Below are 22,815 nucleotides of genomic sequence, written 5' to 3' on the forward strand. Positions count from 1 at the left end.
AGAAAGAGCACGGGGGGGGGGGGGGTTGCTGAGATGAACTATAAGAGAACGGGTTGTGAAGGGATAATTAAGAACACAGGTGGCCGGATAACTAACATCCGGAGAGGAAGGGTGGTGAAGGGGTAGTTAATGAGAGGGTACTGTATCAAGAGAACACAGGTGGTGAAGAATGAAGGCCCGAGAGGGAGATATAGGCTAGGATAATATAGCCGATTATGTTTGTGAGTGTGAGTGAAATCCCCTAATATCCTCCTTACCATTAGCTTTTTGACATACGCACTTTTCCAGGAACGCATCTATTGTGCATGTCAAGGAGTACCTGTACTCGAATTTTAAATATTGTGGATTTACTCTCCCACGCACCAGTATTCTGAACTAGTAACGAATTGGCATGTTTTGTTAACGTGACAAATCTTACTAATTGGCTGTGTCAGGTGGTGGCACGTTTAACAACACACATTTTTATATTTCCGCGATCTAACCCAGAACACCTCTATTATGGAATAACTGTTTACTGTTTAACAGTTCAGAAAGGGTTTATTGTAAGATGACTTACTTGCTCAGGCAGAATGCACTATCAATAGTCTCGGCAAGTCTGCAAGCAAGCCAAAACAGACGCAATGAGGCAGTGAAGGCAACATTCTATTTTAATCGCAACGCTTGACAAAACACTTTGACGGTGCAGGGCTTCTCGATGCAAACCGATGCTTTGCTTCCTATTTCGTCGATGGTTTGCCAGAAATAAAGGGGAGGGGGGGGGAGGTTGTATTTAATCGCATGTGAAAGCAGATGAGATGGCTTGGCCAAATTGGCCGAAACATCAACGTGATATGATTGTTAGCCTCGGAAACGTTCATTTTGGAATTACCGAATGTGTAACATGCACATGACTGACTTTTCTTATTTCCCTAGGACCAATGGAAGTCACGTACTGAATGGATGTGTTCATTGTGTACCGTCCTATTGAGGCCTGGAATTGATCACCCAGAAACACCCTTGTTAAACATTGCATCGAAGAAATATATTTATTTTTTAAACCGTACCTTATTGACAACTATAAATCATCCCCCCCCCCCAGCTCTCGTCACACTAAACACGCTCGCGCACGTGTAATACGAGCGCCATCCTCCCCCCCACCCCCCGACACTTTTGTTGTTCGGACAAAAGAAAAACGTGTGCGCTGCAAACGAGAGGAAGATCTTTGCGGTGTTAAGACAATAATGCGTGCATGTGATAGGTGGTCTGAAATTAAGAGGGTGGTTTTGCTGGTGATCGGGGGACTTTATTATAAGATTGGTCTGTGTATATTAAAAACAAGTGGGGTCCCTGCTTCAGTCACTTAACGAGAGCACAAAGGACGGCTCTACCTTCTCATTTGACGGACGGAGACACTTTGGGCCCCTTGATTCTTATCTTGACAAAGTGGCTGAAAATCCACAATTGCCTTGGCAAGGATCTCTGCGCCCAGTGTATTTGGTTTTGGAAAAGTGGGCACAATTTTCCCAAAAAAAAGAATCTCGTAAAAACGTAAATTCGCCAAGATAAGGATCTGGCCGCTAAATATCTATGGGCAAGAGAGGCGATGAGGAGGAAAACAATTATAAATTGATAATTTCACTGATATGTTTACAGTTTAATTGAAATTGGTGACATAAACATCTCTTAAAGAGGCATTTCAACTTTTTCTCCAAGTGGCATATTCAAATTCTGATTAACTTCCTTGTGCCATTTAACCAATTTTAATAACTGTACTAAAGTGCAAACCAACAATTGTCGATAATTAATAAAATTAACGAACTCTCCGATGGGGCTTCGGGTCGTACCGTGTGTTGTTCGGCACGATGTCTGACGTTTTGCACCGCATGCCGGGAGCTTCTTCAGGGACTGAATCGTCAGACTTTGCACCGAAAACAACACCGCAGTACCCTGTCCCGAACCCAAAAAAAATGTATATATCAAGAGAGCTACGTAGGGCAACCGCAACAACATGTATTTGTAGTCGTATGGAAATTCGATTTGAAAACGAACAAAACCTTTCATAACTGGTCCTTGTCGAATGCTCTGTGAAGCAGTAGTACTGAAGCCTGGGTGTGCTGGTGGTTTCAGGCTGTGCATGCGGATGGGGGCCCGGACTGGACACGGGCCTTTCTTCGGTGGAGAAGGCCGCGTGTTTTAAATGATGCCTTGCCACGTGGATGAGAGAGAGAGAAATATCCAACTCCTGCGCTTGTTCAGAACACTTTGCGGTGTCTTCACAGGGGGGGGGGACAAAAATGCGTGCGTGTGTTTTTGTTGTCGTCTTAATAGTGGCGAGAAGCTCTGTGTCACCGCAAGTCGAGAGATGGCTGGAGGATGCCACCGCAGGTACTACAGCAATTGCCAGTCGCACGCGACTCTTCGCTCCGACGACTAATACCAGCTACACCCACCCCCCACTCTGGTTGTGTGAAGCTGGGGAACACTTGGAAAGGCTTTTTTTTTCTTTGCAGTAGGAATTGAAGCAATTGGCCGGACCCCGGGGTCCCATCACTGCCCCGGGGTGGGAAAAACCGCGTAGCGACACGAGTCTTGCCTTACCGACAACAAAACTAGCGTCAATCGATTGGCCTTGTCAAGAGCTACTCGGGGACACTAAGTTTCGTTAAAAGTTGAAAAATTACATAAACACGTTAAATTAACTGCCTGGTCGGCGGCGGGCTCGCCTTGGCAAAGAAGCTGAGGATCGACGGCTGACCGGAGGGCGTCGTCGCCGCACGCGACTACGGCGGACGCCCCCTGGGGCTTGCGTTTGGCCGGTGGGGTGGCGCCCATCGTGTCGATCGCCGCCTGCTGGTGGCGCTTGTTGGTGCGAGTCTGGGCGGGCGGCGCGTTGCTGTCGGGATCACGAGTGGGGCGGACTGAAAAATAATAATAATTATTGACCTGATTTTTGCGTGACCCCGGAGTCCCGCCAAATGATTCAATTGTAGTGTGCGTAAACTTTTCCCTGCGCACGTGAGAGCGGAAGATGAAAACTGGTGATTGTTTTCAAAGTACTGTAAGCTGTACTCTTTGGTTCTATTCGGTAAAGTCACGTAGGTAAAAAATAAACAAAAAATCACGACGTTTCGGCCACAACACAAGTGGCCTTCATCAGTTGAAGGGACCAACCTTCAACTGATGAAGGCCACCTACGTGACTTTACCGAATAGAACCAAAGAGTATGGATCCTTGCAGTCACGAAAGCTTCAAATCTAGTACTGTAAGCTGTTTTGGTCAAGTTTGTTGTGCAACTTTTGCATACGAGGGTTGCGTGGTATTTGATGGTACAGATGCTGCCCTTTGTGTAAATGGTTAGCACACTCGACTTGCAATCCAGAGACCGCTGGTTTCGAATTTCCCAGTACAGATGGTTTCCGACGATTCGTTATGATGCTCATCATAGATTAACACTTTTTTTACGGTTTCCGTCTCTCGTTTCGTAATTATGTTGTTATTTTTTTCTCTGTCGATAAAAAAGTGGGGGGAAAAAAATCAACACCTAATAATAAATGCACGTTATGCATGCATTTCTCTTCTGCTCCAGGCCGTTTGTCTGGCCACTATGCTTTGTAGCCTTAACCGCGTGATTTACAAGCCTAGCCGTGGGAGTTCAAACCACTGCACGTTCCACCGTGCCGTAGACTATACTCCCCAAAGGGTCAGACAGATGCCACAAATGCCCCTCCCTCGTCATCCTAGAAACCCCTTCAACTCTAGCAACATTGTGTGCCACATTTTGTGGTTCGTAAATTACAGGCAGCAGTGTTAAGTTTTTTTTAATATCCGTCGTTTTGTTAGACTCCACATGCACTCATGCACATGTCTTAGTTGTTTCTTTAAAAAAGTTATTTTGTGAGGTTTTTTTCGTTGTTGCTAGGAACGCATCTTAGGGTTGTATAATGGGATCCTATGGGAAAATACTTTTCGATATACAGTTGGCTTTTTCACCCTTTAGTTCAGGTTGTCAAGAATACAACCCCCAAAAGGATATCGAGGCACACCCAAAGTTTAAATAATGAGGCAAGTTTATAAAATCTCTCCCCACCCCACCTCAGTATAAATGGATACACAACAGTTAAGTCAACCTGCAGGTTTTTGCATGGTGGGCTAAAGTGTGGATATACTCCCACCTCTTTCGAGACGTGTCTGGCCCGCATGGAAAAAGTCGGCCGGTTTAACACGTAGTAGGATTTCGCAATATCGTTCATAATAGAGGTTTTTGGGTAAGATCGCGTAAAAATATAAAAGTGTCGTTAAACCCGCCGCCGCCACCACCCGACAGCCAATGAGCAAGGTTTGTCACGTGAACAAAACATTGGCATGTTTTGTTCACGTGACAAACGACACGTTTATATTCACGCGATCCAACCCATAAACCTCTTACGAGTAAAAAGTAAGCCATGTACTCTGAAGAGCAGCTCTCCAAGCAACCTTGAGGGGGGGGGGGGTGGGGGGAAAGCCCCTTTCACCAGCAGTGCCACGAGTCGGCATTTTGCAGGGCTGCACGCATGTAGGCAGGCGACCTTGTACGTAACATCATTGCACAACGGTTGTGTTTTGCGGATCCAGTATTTTTTTTTTCCTGCCGATTGCTGCACCCCTTTGTCATTTGCAGCAGCTACGCTCCCGACGGCCGTGAGGCCCGCGAGGGTGGGAGAGCTCACGGACGCGGAGAGGAAAAAGCAGATGAGCAAATCTGTGCCGGTTCTCACCATGTCCGGGGTAAGCGAGGCTGGCAAGCATCGACGAGCGGCTGTACCCCCCCCCACCCTCCTCTGCATGTATGGGATTTTCTCCGGGTGCTCCGGTTCTCTCCCATGCGTAAAGCACTCCTGGAAGAGTGGTCAAAATACCCCTGCAGAGGGGGGGGGGGGGGGGCTCCCTACACCATGTGTATGCATACGTTGAATTTCTTTACGCACCGCACGTGGCCAACCGTGCTCATCGGGGGTGTCGGAGAAGGACAACAGACTAAACGCAAAAAGCAGTTCTATGAAGAAATGAGGTCTCAATCTAGATAATTTAAAAGTGCACCGCTCCAGCGGCTGCCTAATATCGGAAGGAAGAGCGTTCCAGACGGCCGCGGAAGCGCACCAGAAAGCGCGCGATGCGGTGACCGTCTTTGTTCAACGGCCAGCCTTAAATTAGTGGAGGCCCTTTCTGCCATCAGTGGCATGAGCAAAAAAATACGGGGCTGCACCTTTACCATTTAACTGCAAAAACGACGTGTCACAATTTTGTAGAGCTGCTGCTTCAGTGAAATTATGCAATGAATAGGTTCATTAGAATGAAAAACGTTTTTTTTTACCGTCAAGGACCGTCAAGGACTGTCATGGAGATGTAAGAGAGATGTCAGCGTTTTGGCTGACTGACCTTTACATGTATATAAATAATGTTTGCCATTCGACCGATATGTTGATCCTACCTCTTGGTGGTGGGGTGGGAGAAAAAATCCGGCAATATTTCTAATTAACCCTTTATACAATTAATAGCATGAGTAACTTCACATAGGGACAACAAATCTATATCGGGTCGTCTAATTATCTGCTTACCCGACCATCTCGGCTGTACAGTGCGTGGGGGACAAGTTCAATCACCGATTGGGGGGGGGGCGGGGGTTGACTCTGCCCATCATCCCTTTGGGGATGATAAAGATGAGCACCACTTTGGGGTGGGTGGGTGGGGGGGGTCAGCGGTGGTTGTCCTGTGCATCGACTCACCCATGCCATACGAACGTGGAATTTCCATCACTGCCTGTGCAGGGCTGTGAACGAGAGACGCGCACCCACACCTCCATGCTCGAGGTGGACTCGCCTCTCTCGTCTTCGCAAACTGCAGGCGCCCCCTGCTCGCAACATCCTTCTCTCCCCGGCCCGCCGCAGTGGCATCAAAAGGGCATGGCCACGCGCTTGCTCGCGGCCCTTGTTAGCGATCCCACGAGACTTCACAGAGGAGCGAGTCAGAATACCACCGCTGCCGCAGTCAAATTAGCAGTGCGTTCCAAAAGCAGCAAGAACAACAAATCCGATGTCTCGCTCTCTCTCTCTCTCCAAACAGACTGCGTGAAGCCTAACGTGAGCCCTCTCCCTCTTGTTACGGCTTTTCAAATACAACAAAGAGGTCTCTCTTGTAAACAACGTGCGTCTGTGTGTGTGTGTGCGCGCGACTTAATGATGTTTGACTCGAGCACTGTGTGGGGGGGGGTGGCTGTGGGACATTGCAGTTTTTCATGGATTCATTTCAACCAGGGGTCAGCCTGGGTAGACAACCCGGGAAAAAAAGTACGCGCACCGGCCCACCACGTCCATTTTACCTCTCCCTGTGGCTGCGTCTTTCAGCTGCATGCCACGCGCTGCAGTCCATCAGCGACCCGGAATATATTTGGTGAGATAAACGATTGATCGATTTTAAAATGGATTTGTTACGCTCGTGATTACGTATGGTAAAATCGTGCCATTGAGCATCAATTTATTCCCATGTTTTAATGCTAATTCCACGCACGTGGCAAGCGAATGTCTGCGGTCAGATCTCCCAGGATGCGCTCGATCTCATCATCACATCTTGGAAGCTAAGTGGGTTTGTGTCTGGATAGTGCTCGGATGGGTGACCATCATTCGTAAAACAGGTCGTTATGGGCTGCTGCGGTGGTGCTTACGCTATGAGTAGCAGATATCGCTGCAGCAATATCCCTGGTTGTCCCTTACTATACTGCAACGTCTGTGTTCCCTACCTTTGCTAGCCCGTGCCCGCCAGCGTAGTGAAGTGCGGTTAGATCACCCTCGCGACCCACACGGCATGGGCGAGGCCCTCATCCAGCAGCGGATTGACACAATTACAAATATCTAATTCAGTTTTCTACCGAGGCATGGCAAGTGAACCACAGTAAAAACAATTTTCAGCAATTGCATACCCCAGTAATTTCTGAAACACCTCGGGCGGCCCGAGTGTGCCGCGAACACGCAAGGCCTTCGCTGGGCGAGCCCCTTGAGCGTGACGAACCTTCGCATTGTCCGAGCCTCCGTGTGCTTCTCCCCCCCCCACCACCACCACTACCCCCTTCCCCCCCCACCACCACCACTACCCCCTTCTCCCCCCACCACCACCACTACCCCCCCACCACCACCACTACCCCCTTCTCCCCCCACCACCACCACTACTAACCCCTTCTCCCCCCACCACCACCACTACCCCCTTCTTCCCGCGCTCGGGAGCGAGAGCAGCCGGCCGGTTTGCGACGCCGAACGTTGACGGCATTATTCCAAGCACAGCGTAGGTTTGTTTCAAACAGAAATTAGTATGCAGATGTGAAACGTGTTAGGGGTCAATTCATTCGTGGGGGGGGTGGTGGGGGGGGGGTGGGTCACGACATCTGGACTGCCCGGGTATGTACGTTGAACTTTTTTCGCACCGTACGTAGCCAACCGTGCTAAACAGAGTGGAGGGGGGGGAAGACGAACTAAACGGGGGAAAAAGGCAAAAGCAACCATTGGACGCACGGGCACGTCTGAGAAGTGCCTCAGAGTACTGTCGCAGCAGCAGCAGCAGCAAAGCCGGTGGCATGGAAGGATGGGACGATTCGTGGTTTTTCTCACGATTAAAATGGAGGCATTCGAGTTGCTTTGAAAATATTTACACGCGGAAAATGCCCTGCAGTTTAACACTTTTTATCCGCAGCAGCAAATATTTGGTTGCGTTGTGATATAAACCCCTTGCTTTGATGCGCCAGATAAACAAAAAAAATTCTGCCTCCGTTAGTGTTTGTGCGTACGCGCGTGCAGGTGTGTGTGCGTGCGTGTGTGTGTGTGTGCGTGCGTGTGTGCGTGCGCGTGTGTGTGTGTGCGCGTGCCTGTTTTTTTCTTCTTCTTTTGGCGAGCCAAGAGAGGCTTAATTCCTGCTTTCATGGAGCACTGCAAAATGAAATATTTCTCTTCGTGTGCAGCGCTCACTCTTGAGGAATTTGCAGGCAACTTTTCCTCCCCTCTGCAAGGCGCAATAACGTTCGCGAGTTAATTGTTTCGGACGATCGATATATATACGGTCCCGTTGCGAGCTAACGACTCCCGCGCGGTGATAAAGCCTGCGCAGTATATACCTGCGCATCGGGGGGGGAAACAAAAACGGAATGGCTTACTTTGCTCACTTCACCCATCAGGGCTAATGAACAATGCCTGCGTGTGCGCGTGTGTTGCAGGAGGAAGGCGAACAAGGAATAGATATCGATTCGGAAGACAGTGGCTCCTTCAAGCTGAGAAGAGCTCCGAGTGATATCAGCTCCGTGAGTGATGCAGAAATATCCAATTTAAATTAATGCCCTGTGGAAAAGCCGGGAGGGGGTGGCCCTGTTGATTTGCGTTGTAGTGGTTGTTGTCGCCACCACCCCTCCCGCTGCCACCACCCTTTTACAATATTTACTGTTTACCGGGAGGGTTTAATCAATGTTTGCGTATCGGATGTTCGATGTTAGCATGGTTAAGGCACGTATTTAAAGCATCGTATTTGATACCCGTGGATTATTATGCTCGGTGTGTTAGTACCCACGGATGTTTACAGAAAACGAGCAAAAATGTAATTGTGCGCGTCTCCGGGATTCGTAGACCTGTGCGCATTGTGTAGCAGCGGCCCTTTATTGTTTGCTTCGGTGTTATCGTGCAGGGCTGCACCGCCTGTTCATATCAGCGAGCGTAGGCAGCTGTGGCGATGCGGATACAATGGCACGCGCACGCCGCTGGCATGGCATGCGTGCAGCGCCAAAAACTACGCGAAAAAAAAAACCCGAGCCGATAAACGATTTTGCGCTGCATTCAATCGCAAATTGGCGCCACCATTAAAATCGACCGACGGGCACGATGTTATCACTGCCGCTATCACCGCTGTGATTATTATTATTGTCGTCGTTGTTGTTGTTGACGATGATGCCGATGACGTTGTTGACGCAACTAGATCAGCGGAAGCATGATGAGCCTGTACAGCGACGCCGGGGACTACGGGAACGTGGACGTGAAGGGGGAGGTGAACTTCGCCCTCAAGTACGATGACCGCCGCAGCGAGCTGCATGTCTGCGTGGCACAGTGCCGGGACCTGGCGGTCGCCGTCGCCAAGAAGGGGCGCTCGGACCCGTACGTAACCGCGCATGCCCGACACGAGTTGGCGAGTGGGGGTGGTGTGGGCGGTGTGGGTGGGTGGGGGGTGCCGATCTCGCGCTGCGGGCACGCTGCGACGGCACGCTCCGTGCCGTGGTTTATGGCGCGGCGAGCGAGCGTGGCGGAGGGGAACGGTGAAGGTTAACGCGCCGGTGCTGCGATCCCGACGAGCCACTTTTTTCTTTGACTTGGCAGACCGAGCTGCTGTCGCGTGACCGACCCTCGAGTTTTTGCGAAGCGTCCGGCGCGAGGGGGCCTTGGTCGCTCAAAGGGATCTCGGAAAGTCGCCGCACGATATCCGCCCTGTGGCGCTGGGTCGAGGCCACTCTCCGCGAGAGTTCCGAAGGGATTCTTCGTCTCGTGGTGCCATGCCGAACGCGTGGTCAGGATGACGTGGAGGGTGGACGGGGGGGGGCGGGGGGGAGAAAAACAACATTATAAACGAGTCTTATTTTTTTGCAAACGGTGTAAAATGACATCTGGTGGGTAAGCCGGAGTGTGCAGATTTATGGACTAATATATCAATGTTTGAGACCAAAGTGTTTGGCCATGTTTGGGGCTGGTCCCATCAAATCCATCACGTTTCATGCATGCCGCAGTACACTCGCTAACAGCGATTGGCCCCAGGGTAATGACGATGCTAGCCGGAGAAAAATAGCATTTGAGTGCCTGTGCAGAGCAGCTATGAGACATTACATGCCATACGGATGATGCATTCCATGCCACAACATATGCAAATGTGCACGTAAACAAGGTGATTTGTGCCTTATATATTTCAACTCCGCATATTGCAAACACTAGCTTTGCGTGGGTGTGTCCTTTAATTATGCAGAGCACCGCGTAATATCTGCACAACAACGATGCGCATTTATTTATCGCATATGTGCGAGCATGTTTCCACACAACGCCGCTCTGCTCAAGTCCTCCTCCGTTAACTATTTACACGTTGCGTGCAAATGCACTCACGAAAAAAGAAGCGAGAGGATGCCTGCTAATGGACACACAGATAACCCTAATGCCGTACGAAGATAAATAATTACAAGTGCTGCGGCGAGTGAGCGTGTGGTGGTGGGGGGGGGGCAGGAAAAAATTAGAAGCGAATTCGACCGTAACGTTGCGCGGGAATTCGCACGATGCATGAGAGAGAGAGACAGAGAGAGACCATCGCCGTACGGAATAGGCTAAAGCCAAACTGGGCGGCGTTCAATTGACTCGATTAATTATATCCGCGTCCGTGGTCGGGGCATGAAACTCGCAGTAAAGAGGACGGAGAAATATCAGACTTCTTTTATGAAGGCAAACGTGCGTTGGGTTCTCTCAAGTCAAAAGGGCACGGTGCCCTGCGTGTGAATGAGCTTCTGTAATGAGCCAGAGAAACCACTCCCCCCCCCCCCACCCACTTAGCACATCAATTCGGAGAGAAAGTGGCTTTCTTGGGTTGTACCTGTCTCAGAAATGCCAAGTGGCGGAGGCCTTAAAAAGGCCACCGTGGGCAATGAACCAGAAGGTGAAAGAAACCGGGGCAAGAAGGCCCCCCCCCCCCCCCCGCTCCACCGTGTAGATGGGGGCACGAAAAACAAAAAAAAAGCGTGTAACGGATTTAATGAAATTTAATTTTTGTCTTTTGGCACGATTGCGAGCGAACGTTTTAACGGGAGTAATAAACGCGCGACAGTTGGGATGTTATTTTGTTCTCACGGATGCTGGCTTTGGTCTCGTCGGCTGCCGACGAACAGCAATGCGCTGACGAAAGGTCTTGCTACGGCTGTAAAACGTGTCCTGGGGATTATGAGGCCCGGTGCGTGCATGAACGTAAATTACAAGTTCGCACAGAAGACCCGTGGACCTGAGTCGTTGACAGTGCACCAAATGGAGAGAAATGTGAGACAGAGTCAGTTTTGATGTTGGCAATAGTGCCCAACCAGTGGATGTTTCACAAAATGTGATCCACGTCCCGCTAATCTTTAAACGCCAGGCTGGCACACACTGCTCTGCTAACGACTCCAACGGTAATAATTTACTTGCCATTAATTTATTCCTAATATGCACAAGTGGGAGCTGGTATATGCATTTATTAGCTTGCGCTGCATACGTTTAGCATACATTGCATGCACGGTTCATAAATTTGTGGCATTTATTCTCCATTCTTTGTCCAGTGGAGTATATATTTACATGCATTTGCATGTTTACACCACCTTAATAGATCATCACATACGCACGCCTAATTGCCATCAGTGTTTAATGTGCCCCAGTGTAAAACACACAGACATGCAGAGAACAGTGTGTGTATTAATCTTTCCTTAAGCCTCAGCATGGGCAAATGATTGTAGGTGCTTGTCATTACTCTCTGCAGTGTCAGATGCTGAAGAAGGAAGGAATGAGCTTCGTATTTGACAGAGGCTGTTTCTGTAAAATAATCTATATATATAAAAAGGAAATTAGTAAATATGTGTGTCTTTTCGAAATGTTTAGCATACTTCCCAACATGCTACAAACTTGAAATTTGGCATGTGGGCAGCTTCCAGACTGTACACAATGCAAAACGTCTAAAAATAGACTTTTGTATTTTGGGGGGGGGGCACAATAATGGATATATTTTGCACGGCAAGTAAGCGGTGACGTCACATCTGTGATATCACCCGCATGCGGCAGCGTCACGCAGTGTGCCTGCTGACGTCACGCAGTGTGCCTGCTGACGTCACGCAGTGTGCCTGCTGACGTCACGCAGTGTGCCTGCGGACGTCACACATTCCCCCCCCCCCCCCCCACCCTCCGCGTAGGCCGTGTATTAATCCAAGACAAGAATCCAAGTGCCGGGCGATGCCGGGTAGTAGAGCTAGTTGATTTATATATGAATGTCTTAGTGAGGTTCTGTACAATGATAAACACCTGCCGTGCTAAAACAAAACGCTCTAGAACACAACGTTAGGCACATGCCTTACGGACACAAAGCACTCCGGTGCACGACGAGCAACACACGCCTTGCTAACGCAGAGCACACAGACGCACACCTCCGATTTGGCGCGGTTGGCTACGTACGGTGTGAAAGAAGTTCAATGTACATGCGCAGCGTGCCTCAACAACGTCGCGCGGGACGAGAGGCGTGGACATGTGAGTGGGGGGCACGGGGACCATGGGGACCCAGTGGTCTTGGTTATGGGGGGGGGGCGGGGGGGGGGGTGTGCCGTACCAACCACTGCCCCTCAGGCAATGGACGCGTACGAAAGTTAAGTTGAGAGACTTCTCCGATACCTGTCGTGTCCCCCGCTTGTGGGTGCGTTCGTTTGGAGCGAGCGCCGTGTGACGCCTCCCTCCCGCGCCCTCCCGCGCAGGTATGTGAAGACGTACCTCCTGCCGGACAAGTCCAGGCAGAGCAAGAAAAAGACGACCGTGCGCAAAAACAACCTCAACCCCGTTTACAACGAGATCCTCAAGGTGAGGACGCGCGCGTTGACGGCGCCAGCCAGCGTTGCCTCCCCCGCCCGCCCGTCCCTTCCCTGGTCCGTCTCCGCGTGTCGCTAAAGCTCCGTTTGTTCTCTTGGTACGGAGCGGCGGCGTTCTTCTCGGTGTGCCCCCTCGGCGATTAGAGACGTGCGCCTGGCGGAATATTTATTTGTACCGGAGGAATCCGATGAGCTGCAAAGTTATTTTTCGCAGATGTCCAGGATGGGGGGGGGGAGGGGGGTGGTTCACAGAGTGTTGTTCCTCGGCGGGCCTCCAGGCGGTCAGCGGGGCTGTGATGCAAACGCAGCTGGATCCAGACGATAACGACTCATGATATATATTTTTTAAGTTGGGTAAACTACCCTGATTAAACTACCCCTAACTATGATTAAACTACCCTAACACTAACTTCTAAATGCCTCCTCCATCCCTCTGCCCCCCTCCCAAAACAAAAAAAAACCCGTCTAGTTGCGTTTTTCAGAAATGTTTTCACGTTCCGGTAATATGACTCATTTAGAATGAGTGGCATTTAGAGGGATCGGTGAATGTGTTTTATCACCAGTGGTGGGGGGGGGGGGTGTGGATGCTATGTGGAAATGTTTGCATCGCCTGAGTGGTCCGCGAGCCAAAAAATAGTTTGACAAACACTGGTTTAGAGTATTTGGCTGTTGCTATAAATTTCCACGCGATAAGCCACTTCGTTGAGCTGTCATTTGTGGCCAGGTCGCTTCTAAAAAAAAGAGCTACATAGCTCGGTGGGGCTTATCTGGAAACACTGAAAAGTGTCGTCTCCACGTGACAATATTTTCAATATTTGCATAGCACATACCCTAGACAAATAATACCCTTCTTCATAGCATAAAGGGCACATTTTTATTGACTGCCATGTGCTATGGAGAAGGTACCATTGCCTGAAACGTCGCGTATTTAGTTTGACGGCCACGGCGTTATTAACGAACTCGAGTTCGTTTTTTTATTAGTGCCTCTTTTGCCCCCCCCCCCCCCACTGCCAACAGAAGACAAGTTTGTAACTAAAGCTCGTCATCCTTCCACATTCCTCCATCTCGTTTTGATACGGGCACATACACACTGTTGGAACGCAGCCGAGCGAATGCCCGCCGAAGAGACGGAGCGTTTGGATCGGCTCGTGTGCGGGTGCTGTGTGGATTATTATTATATCGCAGTGATCATGAGATATGGCAGCGGTTGGTGGAGGCCTTCATCCAGCACTGGAATAACCATGTCTGACGGCGACGATTATGATCTCTCAATCTAGTAGTGCAGCATAACCCCATTGTTGTACTATACTTTAATGTTGCCACGTGAATGCTGCCTACCTTCGCCAACCCACACTGACTAGCGTGGTGAAGTATGGCCATACAGTACCTATGACTGTCACGGCATGGGGAGGCCTTCATGCAGCAGTAGATTGACAGAAAGCTGCACATTTTAATATTACGCCCATATAGTTAGTCGATGGGCCCGGAGCGGAGATGATGTTTTTGATACAGCATCGTATTCTCGGTCGCCAAACATGCGCTGACCAGTGTGGCCGACCGTTAACTCGCAACAACTCCTGCGATCCAAAGCGGCCCTCATCCAGCAGTGAATCAACATGGGGGGTTGTACACGCACGGACGTGTAACATAGATGTCATGGCAACGCGGTACCGGTGGTTGTGCAAGAAATACTTTCATTTATGTGGAGAGAGGCGTACGTGGCGACGTGTTATCTGATTGTCTGCTATTTATATTTTTATTCTCCACAACGATGCTGATGATTATGTCGCGTTGTCTATTGCTACACAAATTGCGTTGAACTGGGACCCAGTAGCTTAAGGGTCCTTGGCCGTAAAATTGGTGGATCACCAGCATTGATGCAAGCGAGAAAACAAGCCCTGACTGCTGATGCGACGCTGCGTGTCGCAACCGGTCCAGAGTTTACTTTTCTTGAAACGATGCTGCTGAAAGTCCAGTACAACAGTCCCTGAAGGCCGTGTGCCGGCTGGTTGGTTGTGTATGAAATACTTGTTTAATCTGTTGACGCGGAGAGGCGGATATGTTAAGGTGGAGTCGTACTGTCTGCTTATTTATTCGCTTATTCCATTGCTGCGCTTGTGTTTTAACGCTGTTGGCGCGGGCGTATGCGTGCGTGCGCGCGCGTGTGCAGTACAAGATTCCGGCGCGCGAGTTGCAGTCTCGTGTGCTCAACCTCTCCGTGTGGCACAATGACAAGTTCGGAAAGAACAGCTTCCTGGGCGAGGTGGAGATGGAGCTGTCCACCTGGGACTGGGGAAACACCGCCTACAACTGGTTTGACCTGCAGCCCAGGGTCAGTTGAAAGCTGCTACACATGCAAATTACAAGCGGGGAGGGGCAGCTTTCACCACATGCCCGTATTACACCAGACAGGGGCCTCCAATCCACGCGCGCATTTTTGACGTCTCTCTGCCACTCCACCTGTGCCGTTTGTCGGCTTCGGCTCCCCGAGGTCGACGCTCAACGCGTGGCCGGCACTTGGCGTCGACAAACGCTGATCGCGACATCGCCCCCTGCCGAGCCCGACCCCCCTTCGTGCCATCGCACCGTCGCGTTCGTATTCGTCTGGATGATGTGGCCGAGCGGTCGCTCGTTTTCCACTTGTCGCAGATGTTCGCACCTCGAGACCCACGGTTGACAAATTGGAAAGTTACCTCCCCCCTTTCTGGCAAACAAATGCCCATTTTTGCAGGCCAGGTGCTGAGTTACCCTGTGCTGCAACAGGGACAGCTGCCACTGGGAGTGCCCCTTTTTTACGTGTTAAGATGAGACCGGATGTGAACCACTCCAAGACGTCCCCAGCATTAAGGGCACTCGATCAATAATAACAAATCGTACTCGTCATTCCGTTGTTATTAACCGTAAAACATATGCGCCATCTGCTTCAGCTGAAAGTTATTTGAAAAACAGTAGCACATCATGATCCAAATGTTGCCACGTTTAAAAAAAACATGACCTGCAAATCACCCAATTGGGAACACGCATAGCAACGTTGACCCCTTCCTGAGACTCGGTGAAGCTTTCCCGTCTATGTAAATATTGTAGATGTACTCGCACACAGTATTGCTCTGGCCCGTCTGCCTTTTATTTTCTCAAGGGGCTGCAGAAGTGGGTGCCCGTGAGCGTCTCGCGATACGTGTGCTGTTTGCCTACTTCCCCTCTCATCCCTAAATGCAACATCGTTCCGTGGCTTCCCACCATTTTTAACAAACCTTTGGTCGTGATTTTCTTTCTCCATCCTCTGCTGAAACGCCTCGTTAAACGCCACAATCTCAAACGCCTCTATCCTTCACATTGTATCCTTCTTCACAGCTCCCAAATCTCACGTCCGTCCTGCCCGTAAGTGCCACCATCTAAACCAGGGTTGGCCCTTCACAACTCTTTCCGAATGGCTTTCCTTATTGTCCTCTCTCCGGCGTCAGCGGAGCGTGCAACCGGTGAGTGGTTGCACGGCGGGTTTTGTTTCCCACCGTCCATTGCGTTATTCGGCAATTACAAATTATAGACCGAGGTAACGAGTTCCACGGGCCGCCCCCCCCCCCCCCCCCAGGGCCCCTCTCTCAGGTGCCGCTGACGGGCAACCCTTTTCATGGCCCCCATGCAGGATAGAGCCGAGGAGGGATAACCACGGTTGATGGTTTCATTCCCCCCCGGTGCTCCCAGAGTGCGGCAATGGGTACTCGTTTCAAGCCCAGTCAATCTGGGCGGAAGGCCCTCACCCGGCGCGGAGGTCAATTGAAAACATTGAAATTCAGTCCTCGGAGGCTGCGATTGCACACGGATCAGTTGCGCCGAGGCGCATTGCTCTGCGTGACCCCCCCGCCCCCTCCGCCCCATCCATGGAAGGCTGCGTAAAGTGCATACCATTACACTAAGTTCCTCCGTGGTGCTCCACTGTTGCGCGTGTGAAAGGTAAAGGTACAGCCCTACAGTTCTGTATATGTGTATGTGTGTGTACGTTGAACCTCTTTCACACCCTACGTAGCCAACCGTGCTCAGCGGAGGTGCGGGGAAAGGACAAAAAAACTTAACGCAAAAAGCAGCTCTAAAGAAATGAGTTTTCAATCTAGATTTAAAAGTGCCTGGCTCTGGTGGCCTCCTAATATCGGAAGGAAGAGCGTTCCAGACGGCCGCAGAAGCGCACCTAAAAGCACCCAATGCGGTGACCGTCTTTGTTCGACGGTTAGACAAAAGCCACTGCGAGGATGACCGGAGTTTGCGTGATGGATTATGCTTCTTGACGAGATCAGAAAGGAATTGTGGTTCGTTTGTGGCAAGCACTTTGCGTGTAATTCTTTGCTCATTCCACTGCTGGCCCAAAGCGCTTCCACGGAGCTCTCCAGAGGTGATCTTTTTTTCCCCTACTCTTCCATGATGACCAGACGTCGTGGGTGCGCGGGTACCCACACTTTAACCCACCACATGCGACCTCCCAATCGACTGGTTGTAGCCTTGGTCTTCATGTGTAGATTTAATGTGCTCATGTAGCAAACTCGCCCTTTCTTGTGAGCTCTCCAGCCTGGTTGTACTCGCCGAACGAAGCACATTACACCTAAACAAGATCATCTTGTCAGACCCCAACCGTCAAACACATTTTTTTTCACGTGGTTGTACCCATTTTCACTGCTGCTGGGTGGAAAGAGGTGGAGAGATTTCAGAAACTAGCAGCACGGCTGTCAACTGTTGCGCACTGGCAGGTCGAATCGAACCGGTGACCTCTGGATGTCAAGCCCAGTGCACTAACTGTTACGCGTTAAATTCGTGCTGGTGACAGTCTCGTCCGCACAATGGCCCATAAATCTCACCGCGTCCTTTCAAGCTGTTATCCCCGAGGCCAACCAGGTACACCGGAGTACAGAAACACGGCTACAAAACGATCAACATGGCCCTGCAGAGACACTGAGCTCGTAGGGATACATCTGCCCGAACCTCGACACGAATGTGTAAATAAAGTGACACATTAATTAAAACGGAGCCCACTCGAGGCTAAATGTCATTGCAGGAGGCGCCGACGAGAAATGATTTATGAAGGTGTGTGTGTGTGCGTGCGTGCGCGCGTGCGTGTGGATGCGTACCACTCATCCGCTAATGAAAGACTCGCTCTCAACGTTGTCGCGTGTCGTAATCGCAGTTTACTCCACGAGCCAGCTGCCAGAACAACAATGGCCGTAATTAAGCTGAAGGGACTTGGAAACAACAACTCGAAGTGGGGTCGGTATCATTGCACCCCAACTGCTTGGCATAACAACAATGACTGCGCACAGACCACGAAAGCTGCGTTACAAAATGTGCCTGCTGGGGACACGGGAGGCTTCCCCTCCAGTTGTTTGTGGACGTGCCACGTGTTTACGCAGGCCATTCGGCATGTTCATTTCCTGGCCTCGTTTGCGGCCTCGTCGATCGCATTACCGAAGGGGGGGGGGGGGGGGCGGGCGGGCGGCGAATGTGAACAACGCTCCCTCTTTCTCACTCGTGCACGAATTCAATTAGTCGCACTAGGGCCCAGAGAAGGAATAAAGTGTGCAGAGCGCAGCATCTCTCTCTCTCTCTCTCCACATGGAAACCCGCGCCTTGCCATTGCTCCCAATGGTAATTAATTCTCAACGTGCTTTAGCCTAATTACCACAATTAATGCCGTTGCTCGAACAGTCCTTAGCTGGAGTGCCTTAATGGCGTAACGTTGCTTAAAATCCAGTCACGCTGCTGAAGCGGAGGGCCTTCTCTGAGTGGCTGTAAATCACGTGCCAAGGATGAGCCATCTGTACGTCTGTGTTAAGTCTAATCCCACTTGGAGGTGATGGCAATTATACGTATACAGCACATATACCGCATAAATGGATACTATTAATACAATTATATTATCAAAAGTAATAAAAGTTTATAGGATGCGGCATTCGATTTTTCAAAGTACTGGTGTTTTTATAACACAATTTAATTTTGTGGTTTAATGATGCCCAACTGATTATATTTTTCATATTTAATTTTACTCTCAGTAAATCTGTCTCCCCGCTGGTGTTATTGGTGGGATGACGCTGCCCCCCCAAAAGGCGGCGACGCCTCTTGGTTCCCGAGTGATCTGCCGCACCCATTCGTCGTAGAGAACAACGCCCGACTGCGATCCCCGACCCATTGCTAACATCAGTTGGCGAACGAGATACAAAAACTGGTTCTGCCCCCCCCACCCATCACTTCACCAACCTGGCATGGCCCTTGTGGTGAAGTATCGTCAAACAACCCTCATGACCAACAAGAAGGGGGGGTCACAGCAGGCCTTCGCCGGCAGTGGATTAAAACGGGCGGGCCGGGCTGCACGTCTCCATTCATAATAGTTACCACTGCTGCTGATATTGCTTTTTTGTTGAGCAATATGTTACCGCAATTTTTCTTCTTTCGTGACTTAAAATGTTTTTGAAAGAGGCAAACGAAGGGCAATTATGTTATTACAGGCGTGGGTAATCCCTATTAACCACCATTTCTGGCTCCATTTTTCGTGCGGAAATTGGCAAATCTATTTGCAGATTGTTACGATGTGTGGGGGTGGTGGTTAAAAGCTCCTCCGAAGTGTTTTCTTCCGGTTGTACTGCGCATTGGTCGGTATAATGGCTGACGTTTAGCTGGACGGCCTGGGGGCTTTTTCCTTCGAGTTCTTGAAGAAATGTCACTGTCGAAGCTCCCTGCACAACGAGTGAAACGTCGGACATCGAACCCAAACAATGCGCCAAAAGCACGTCGGCAGGGCTGTGCAGCACAACTGCGAAAACCAACGCAGTAGTGGTACTTTTGAAACCTCTAATCGAGCGAACCCTGCGATGTGTTTTCTGTTTCACAGGTGCACATTTCTCAAGAAGATCTAACGAGCAGGGGCTATCTGAACCTGGCCCTGAAATTCATTCCCGCCAACTCTGTGGGTAAGTAGGATTTTTTTTGCCCTTCACGCCTGCAAGATGCGATATTCGTACGATGAATTTGAAGACGATGCTTGTAACAAAAGTGGTGTCTCGTGCCTGTGAAACAGCACCTCCCGGAGGCAAAGACTCGGTGGGTCACACACAGATTTGTGAAACTCTTGCTGCTCCGCTCCGCTGGGCTACGGGGGTATTCTTTTTTTAGGTTACTCTAGTTTCATATTCTTGGTTCTTTCGGTAAAGTCACGTAGAAGGGAAATAATAATATAATAAAAATAAAACCTGAGGGGACGGCTGCTTGCGTTGTGGCCGAAACGTCGTGAGAATTTTATTATGTTTTGTTATTTTATTATTTTATTATTTCCCTTGTACGTGACTTTACCGAAAGAACCAAGAATATGAATTCCTGCAGTCACGAAAGCTTTAAATCGAAATTTACTCTAGTTTCTTCAAACTTGCAACAACAAAAAACATCCAAATGCCAGGACCCTCGTGATAAGATTCTTGAGACTCAGCAGCAAGGCCTTCTTGGTTAATGAAGTTAAGGAAATTATTTTTGTCATCCCAATGCAGTGCAGTCCTAGTGAAGCTTAACAGGTCTAGTCGGTGAGTATTTCTGGATGTACATGAAACTATTGCAAAATGTATGCACAGTTGAAACTGCAATAGAGGAAGAAACGTGTGAGCAAGTTTCTTCAATTTCCCCGCCTCTGTCCACTGAGTAGTGTAAATTGGTAAAGCACAGTCAGTCGAAAGAACCAAGAATATGTGTGGTGGGGTAAACGGTGGGTAACTCCTACTTCTTGAAAGATGTCCGACCCTAGTGTGGAAGAGTAGGCCAAATACCCTCTTAGACATGCTCTCAGGAGCATCCTCTGTTGGAGACGGCCTTCCGCCAGCAGTGGTGAGCAAGTAATTACGGGGCTGCGCCTTTACCCATTACACAGTTTGTATTTATAGTGTCTTAATGTGACTGCATCTCTATAGACGCTGTAAAAACGGGGTGTAAAACAACGAATTTGACAAACGGGGGGATGCTGGTTGTATGGTAAGAGGTGTTGTTTTGGGAGCTTCGATTTAGGATCTTCGATTTGAAAAGCCAGTCAGTTAGGGGCCAGGCATGTCACGAGTGCAGTTGGCGTTGCAATAAAATAAAAAAAGTTTCCCTCTTTATAAACATGGCACTGCATTTGTTTGTGTTTAGTTTGTTGTCGTTCCCCCACACCTCTAATTTAATGAGCATAATTGGCCACTTACGGTGTGAAAGAAGTTCAACATGGGACCTTTTTTTGCCAGTATCAAAGTATGAAAACATAAGAATGGGTTTTACCCTTACCAAACAGAAATCTTTTGCAAGGAATCACGTCTGCAGTAACCACACACGGTACTTGTGGTGAACATACAAACAAACATGCTCTGATAATTAATAATATTTGCATTGTCTTTGAAACTGATTGGCCTACACCAGAGACAGCCTTCTTTAGGGCCCAGTCTCACCAGTGCCAGACCAGAGAACGCCGAAAGGCGAACAGCACAAACACGATGCACGATCAGACCATTTATTAGTTCAACATACATACATACATAATCGGGCAGATATGAGTGTAAATATGCGCGTCTGTTTATTTCACCCCCCCACCCCCGAAGGGCAATTCACGCCGGCGAGCGGGGAGATTCATATTTGGGTCAAAGAGGCCAAGAACCTGCTGCCCCTGAAGCCGCACGGGGTGGATGCATTTGTCAAGTGGTACGTCGTGGTCAGATGGGATTAACCACCCACCTCTCACACAGCCATGCGGGGGGGGGGGGGGGGGGTCAGACATGAGGGACCTGGGCTGCCGGAAGAGTTGGGGGGTTTGCTGTTGTTGATCGCAGGGGCTCGCCCCCCCCCCCTCCTCCTTTCGTACGGGTGAGGGGGGGGGGGATTGATCGGCGACGTCAGGCGGTTGGGCGAGCGAGCCAAACGCTTAACAGCTCGGGCCGCCTTGCGAGGTGCTCCGAATTTTCCATCGGCATGGGTACAAAGTTGCGTCAACTGGTGCGACGTCCCAACGTGGTGAAGCACACAGCAATGTAAATTAACACCACACACGAGGTCCTTGTGTGGGTTCAGCGGTTAAGTGCGTGTTCGATACACCACGTAGTAACGCCACTGCCCACTTCCACCGTTCGCTGGCAGCTTATTCGATATTCATCGGGCCACTCTTGAAGACGCTTGCCGCGTAGGTTTTGCGTGTGCTGTAACAGCTTCCCGCGATGTGTTTTTTGGATTGCTACTGCACGTTGTTCGGCACGTTGTCCGACGTTTTGCTCCATGTGCTGGCAGCAGCCGGCAGATGCTTTTTTTATCGAGGGAGAATGTGTAGCTGCTAAGTTCAGTTCTTGAAGAAACTCTCAGCGCGTGGAGCGTGCCGAATAACACGTGGCAAAACCCGAACACACATCAGAGACCTACAGCACAACCATGAAAACGTACGTAATTGTGCCTTAAGGAGTAGCCCGATTAATATCTGAAATGTGAAATGATCGAAGTGGGCAGAGTCCCGTACTGTGTGGTATCCAACAAGCACTTAATTGCTAGCCTCACGGAAGAACCGTCAGGGTATCAATTTACCCCAAAGACAGTGTTCTCTATTGAATGGCATCTCCAACATTGCACAGCAGATGCGGCAATCAACTAACACCGATGTAAAAATCAGGAATGGCCCGCAGTGCGATTGTGGTTACCAATTTCAAATGGCGGTCCACGTAGTCCAGTTTTTCTGCTGATCGCAGGCAAACGTCTGCGCACCTCCTGATTAGCACGGTTGGCTACGTACGGTGCGAAGGAAGTTCAACGTACGTACAAACATCACAAATGGGCCTTGCGAGCAAAATGGAGCGAGCTGCAACACACACGAACAACAGAGTACCTTCCCTCTTGCTGCAGCGCTGTTGATTGATCTGAATGCAACTGGACATCTTTCACCTTCAAGGTGCTCCACGGGGCTATTGCTACGTGACGTTAAATAAACGCGCGCAAATTCCAGTTGACGTAAATCCTATAAAGAAGTCTCCTACTTCGCAAATATTCTATTTATAATGTAGATAAAAGCCAAAAACGTATGGTTACGCACGAGCTAAATTTTAAATGACACGTGAAATTTTGATGCGCTTTAATACACGGGCAAGAATTTTCGCCGTGCCAATGTTGATATTGACTTTTGAATCATTCTAGCCAGGTGGCGGGGCACTTTTTCCTCAACCCGAACGAGCCGAGTCAGGTCA

General features: G+C 49.7%; 1 protein-coding gene across 9 annotated transcripts in view; it reads left to right on the plus strand.

Moving 5' to 3' along the window:
• The window catches only part of LOC116953300 (synaptotagmin-like protein 1), an 84,139-nt gene that overhangs the window by 54,671 nt on the left and 6,653 nt on the right, over positions 1–22,815 (plus strand). For 7 of the 9 annotated variants that reach the window (XM_076074945.1, XM_076074949.1, XM_076074946.1 and 4 more), the window contains 8 exons: positions 2,308–2,364; positions 4,637–4,743; positions 8,213–8,296; positions 8,962–9,137; positions 12,494–12,596; positions 14,775–14,936; positions 19,473–19,551; positions 21,196–21,295. In XM_076074945.1, coding sequence (XP_075931060.1) covers positions 2,308–2,364; positions 4,637–4,743; positions 8,213–8,296; positions 8,962–9,137; positions 12,494–12,596; positions 14,775–14,936; positions 19,473–19,551; positions 21,196–21,295 — 868 coding nt within the window. The remainder of the gene's footprint in view (positions 1–2,307; positions 2,365–4,636; positions 4,744–8,212; positions 8,297–8,961; positions 9,138–12,493; positions 12,597–14,774; positions 14,937–19,472; positions 19,552–21,195; positions 21,296–22,815) is intronic. The other 2 variants (XM_076074947.1, XM_076074952.1) reach the window with 1 other exon arrangement.

Source organism: Petromyzon marinus, chromosome 51 (genome assembly GCF_048934315.1).
Source record: "Petromyzon marinus isolate PM22_M1 ecotype Great Lakes invasive population chromosome 51, UKy_Petmar_22M1.pri1.0, whole genome shotgun sequence".
In the NCBI taxonomy this organism is placed as follows: domain Eukaryota; kingdom Metazoa; phylum Chordata; class Hyperoartia; order Petromyzontiformes; family Petromyzontidae; genus Petromyzon; species Petromyzon marinus.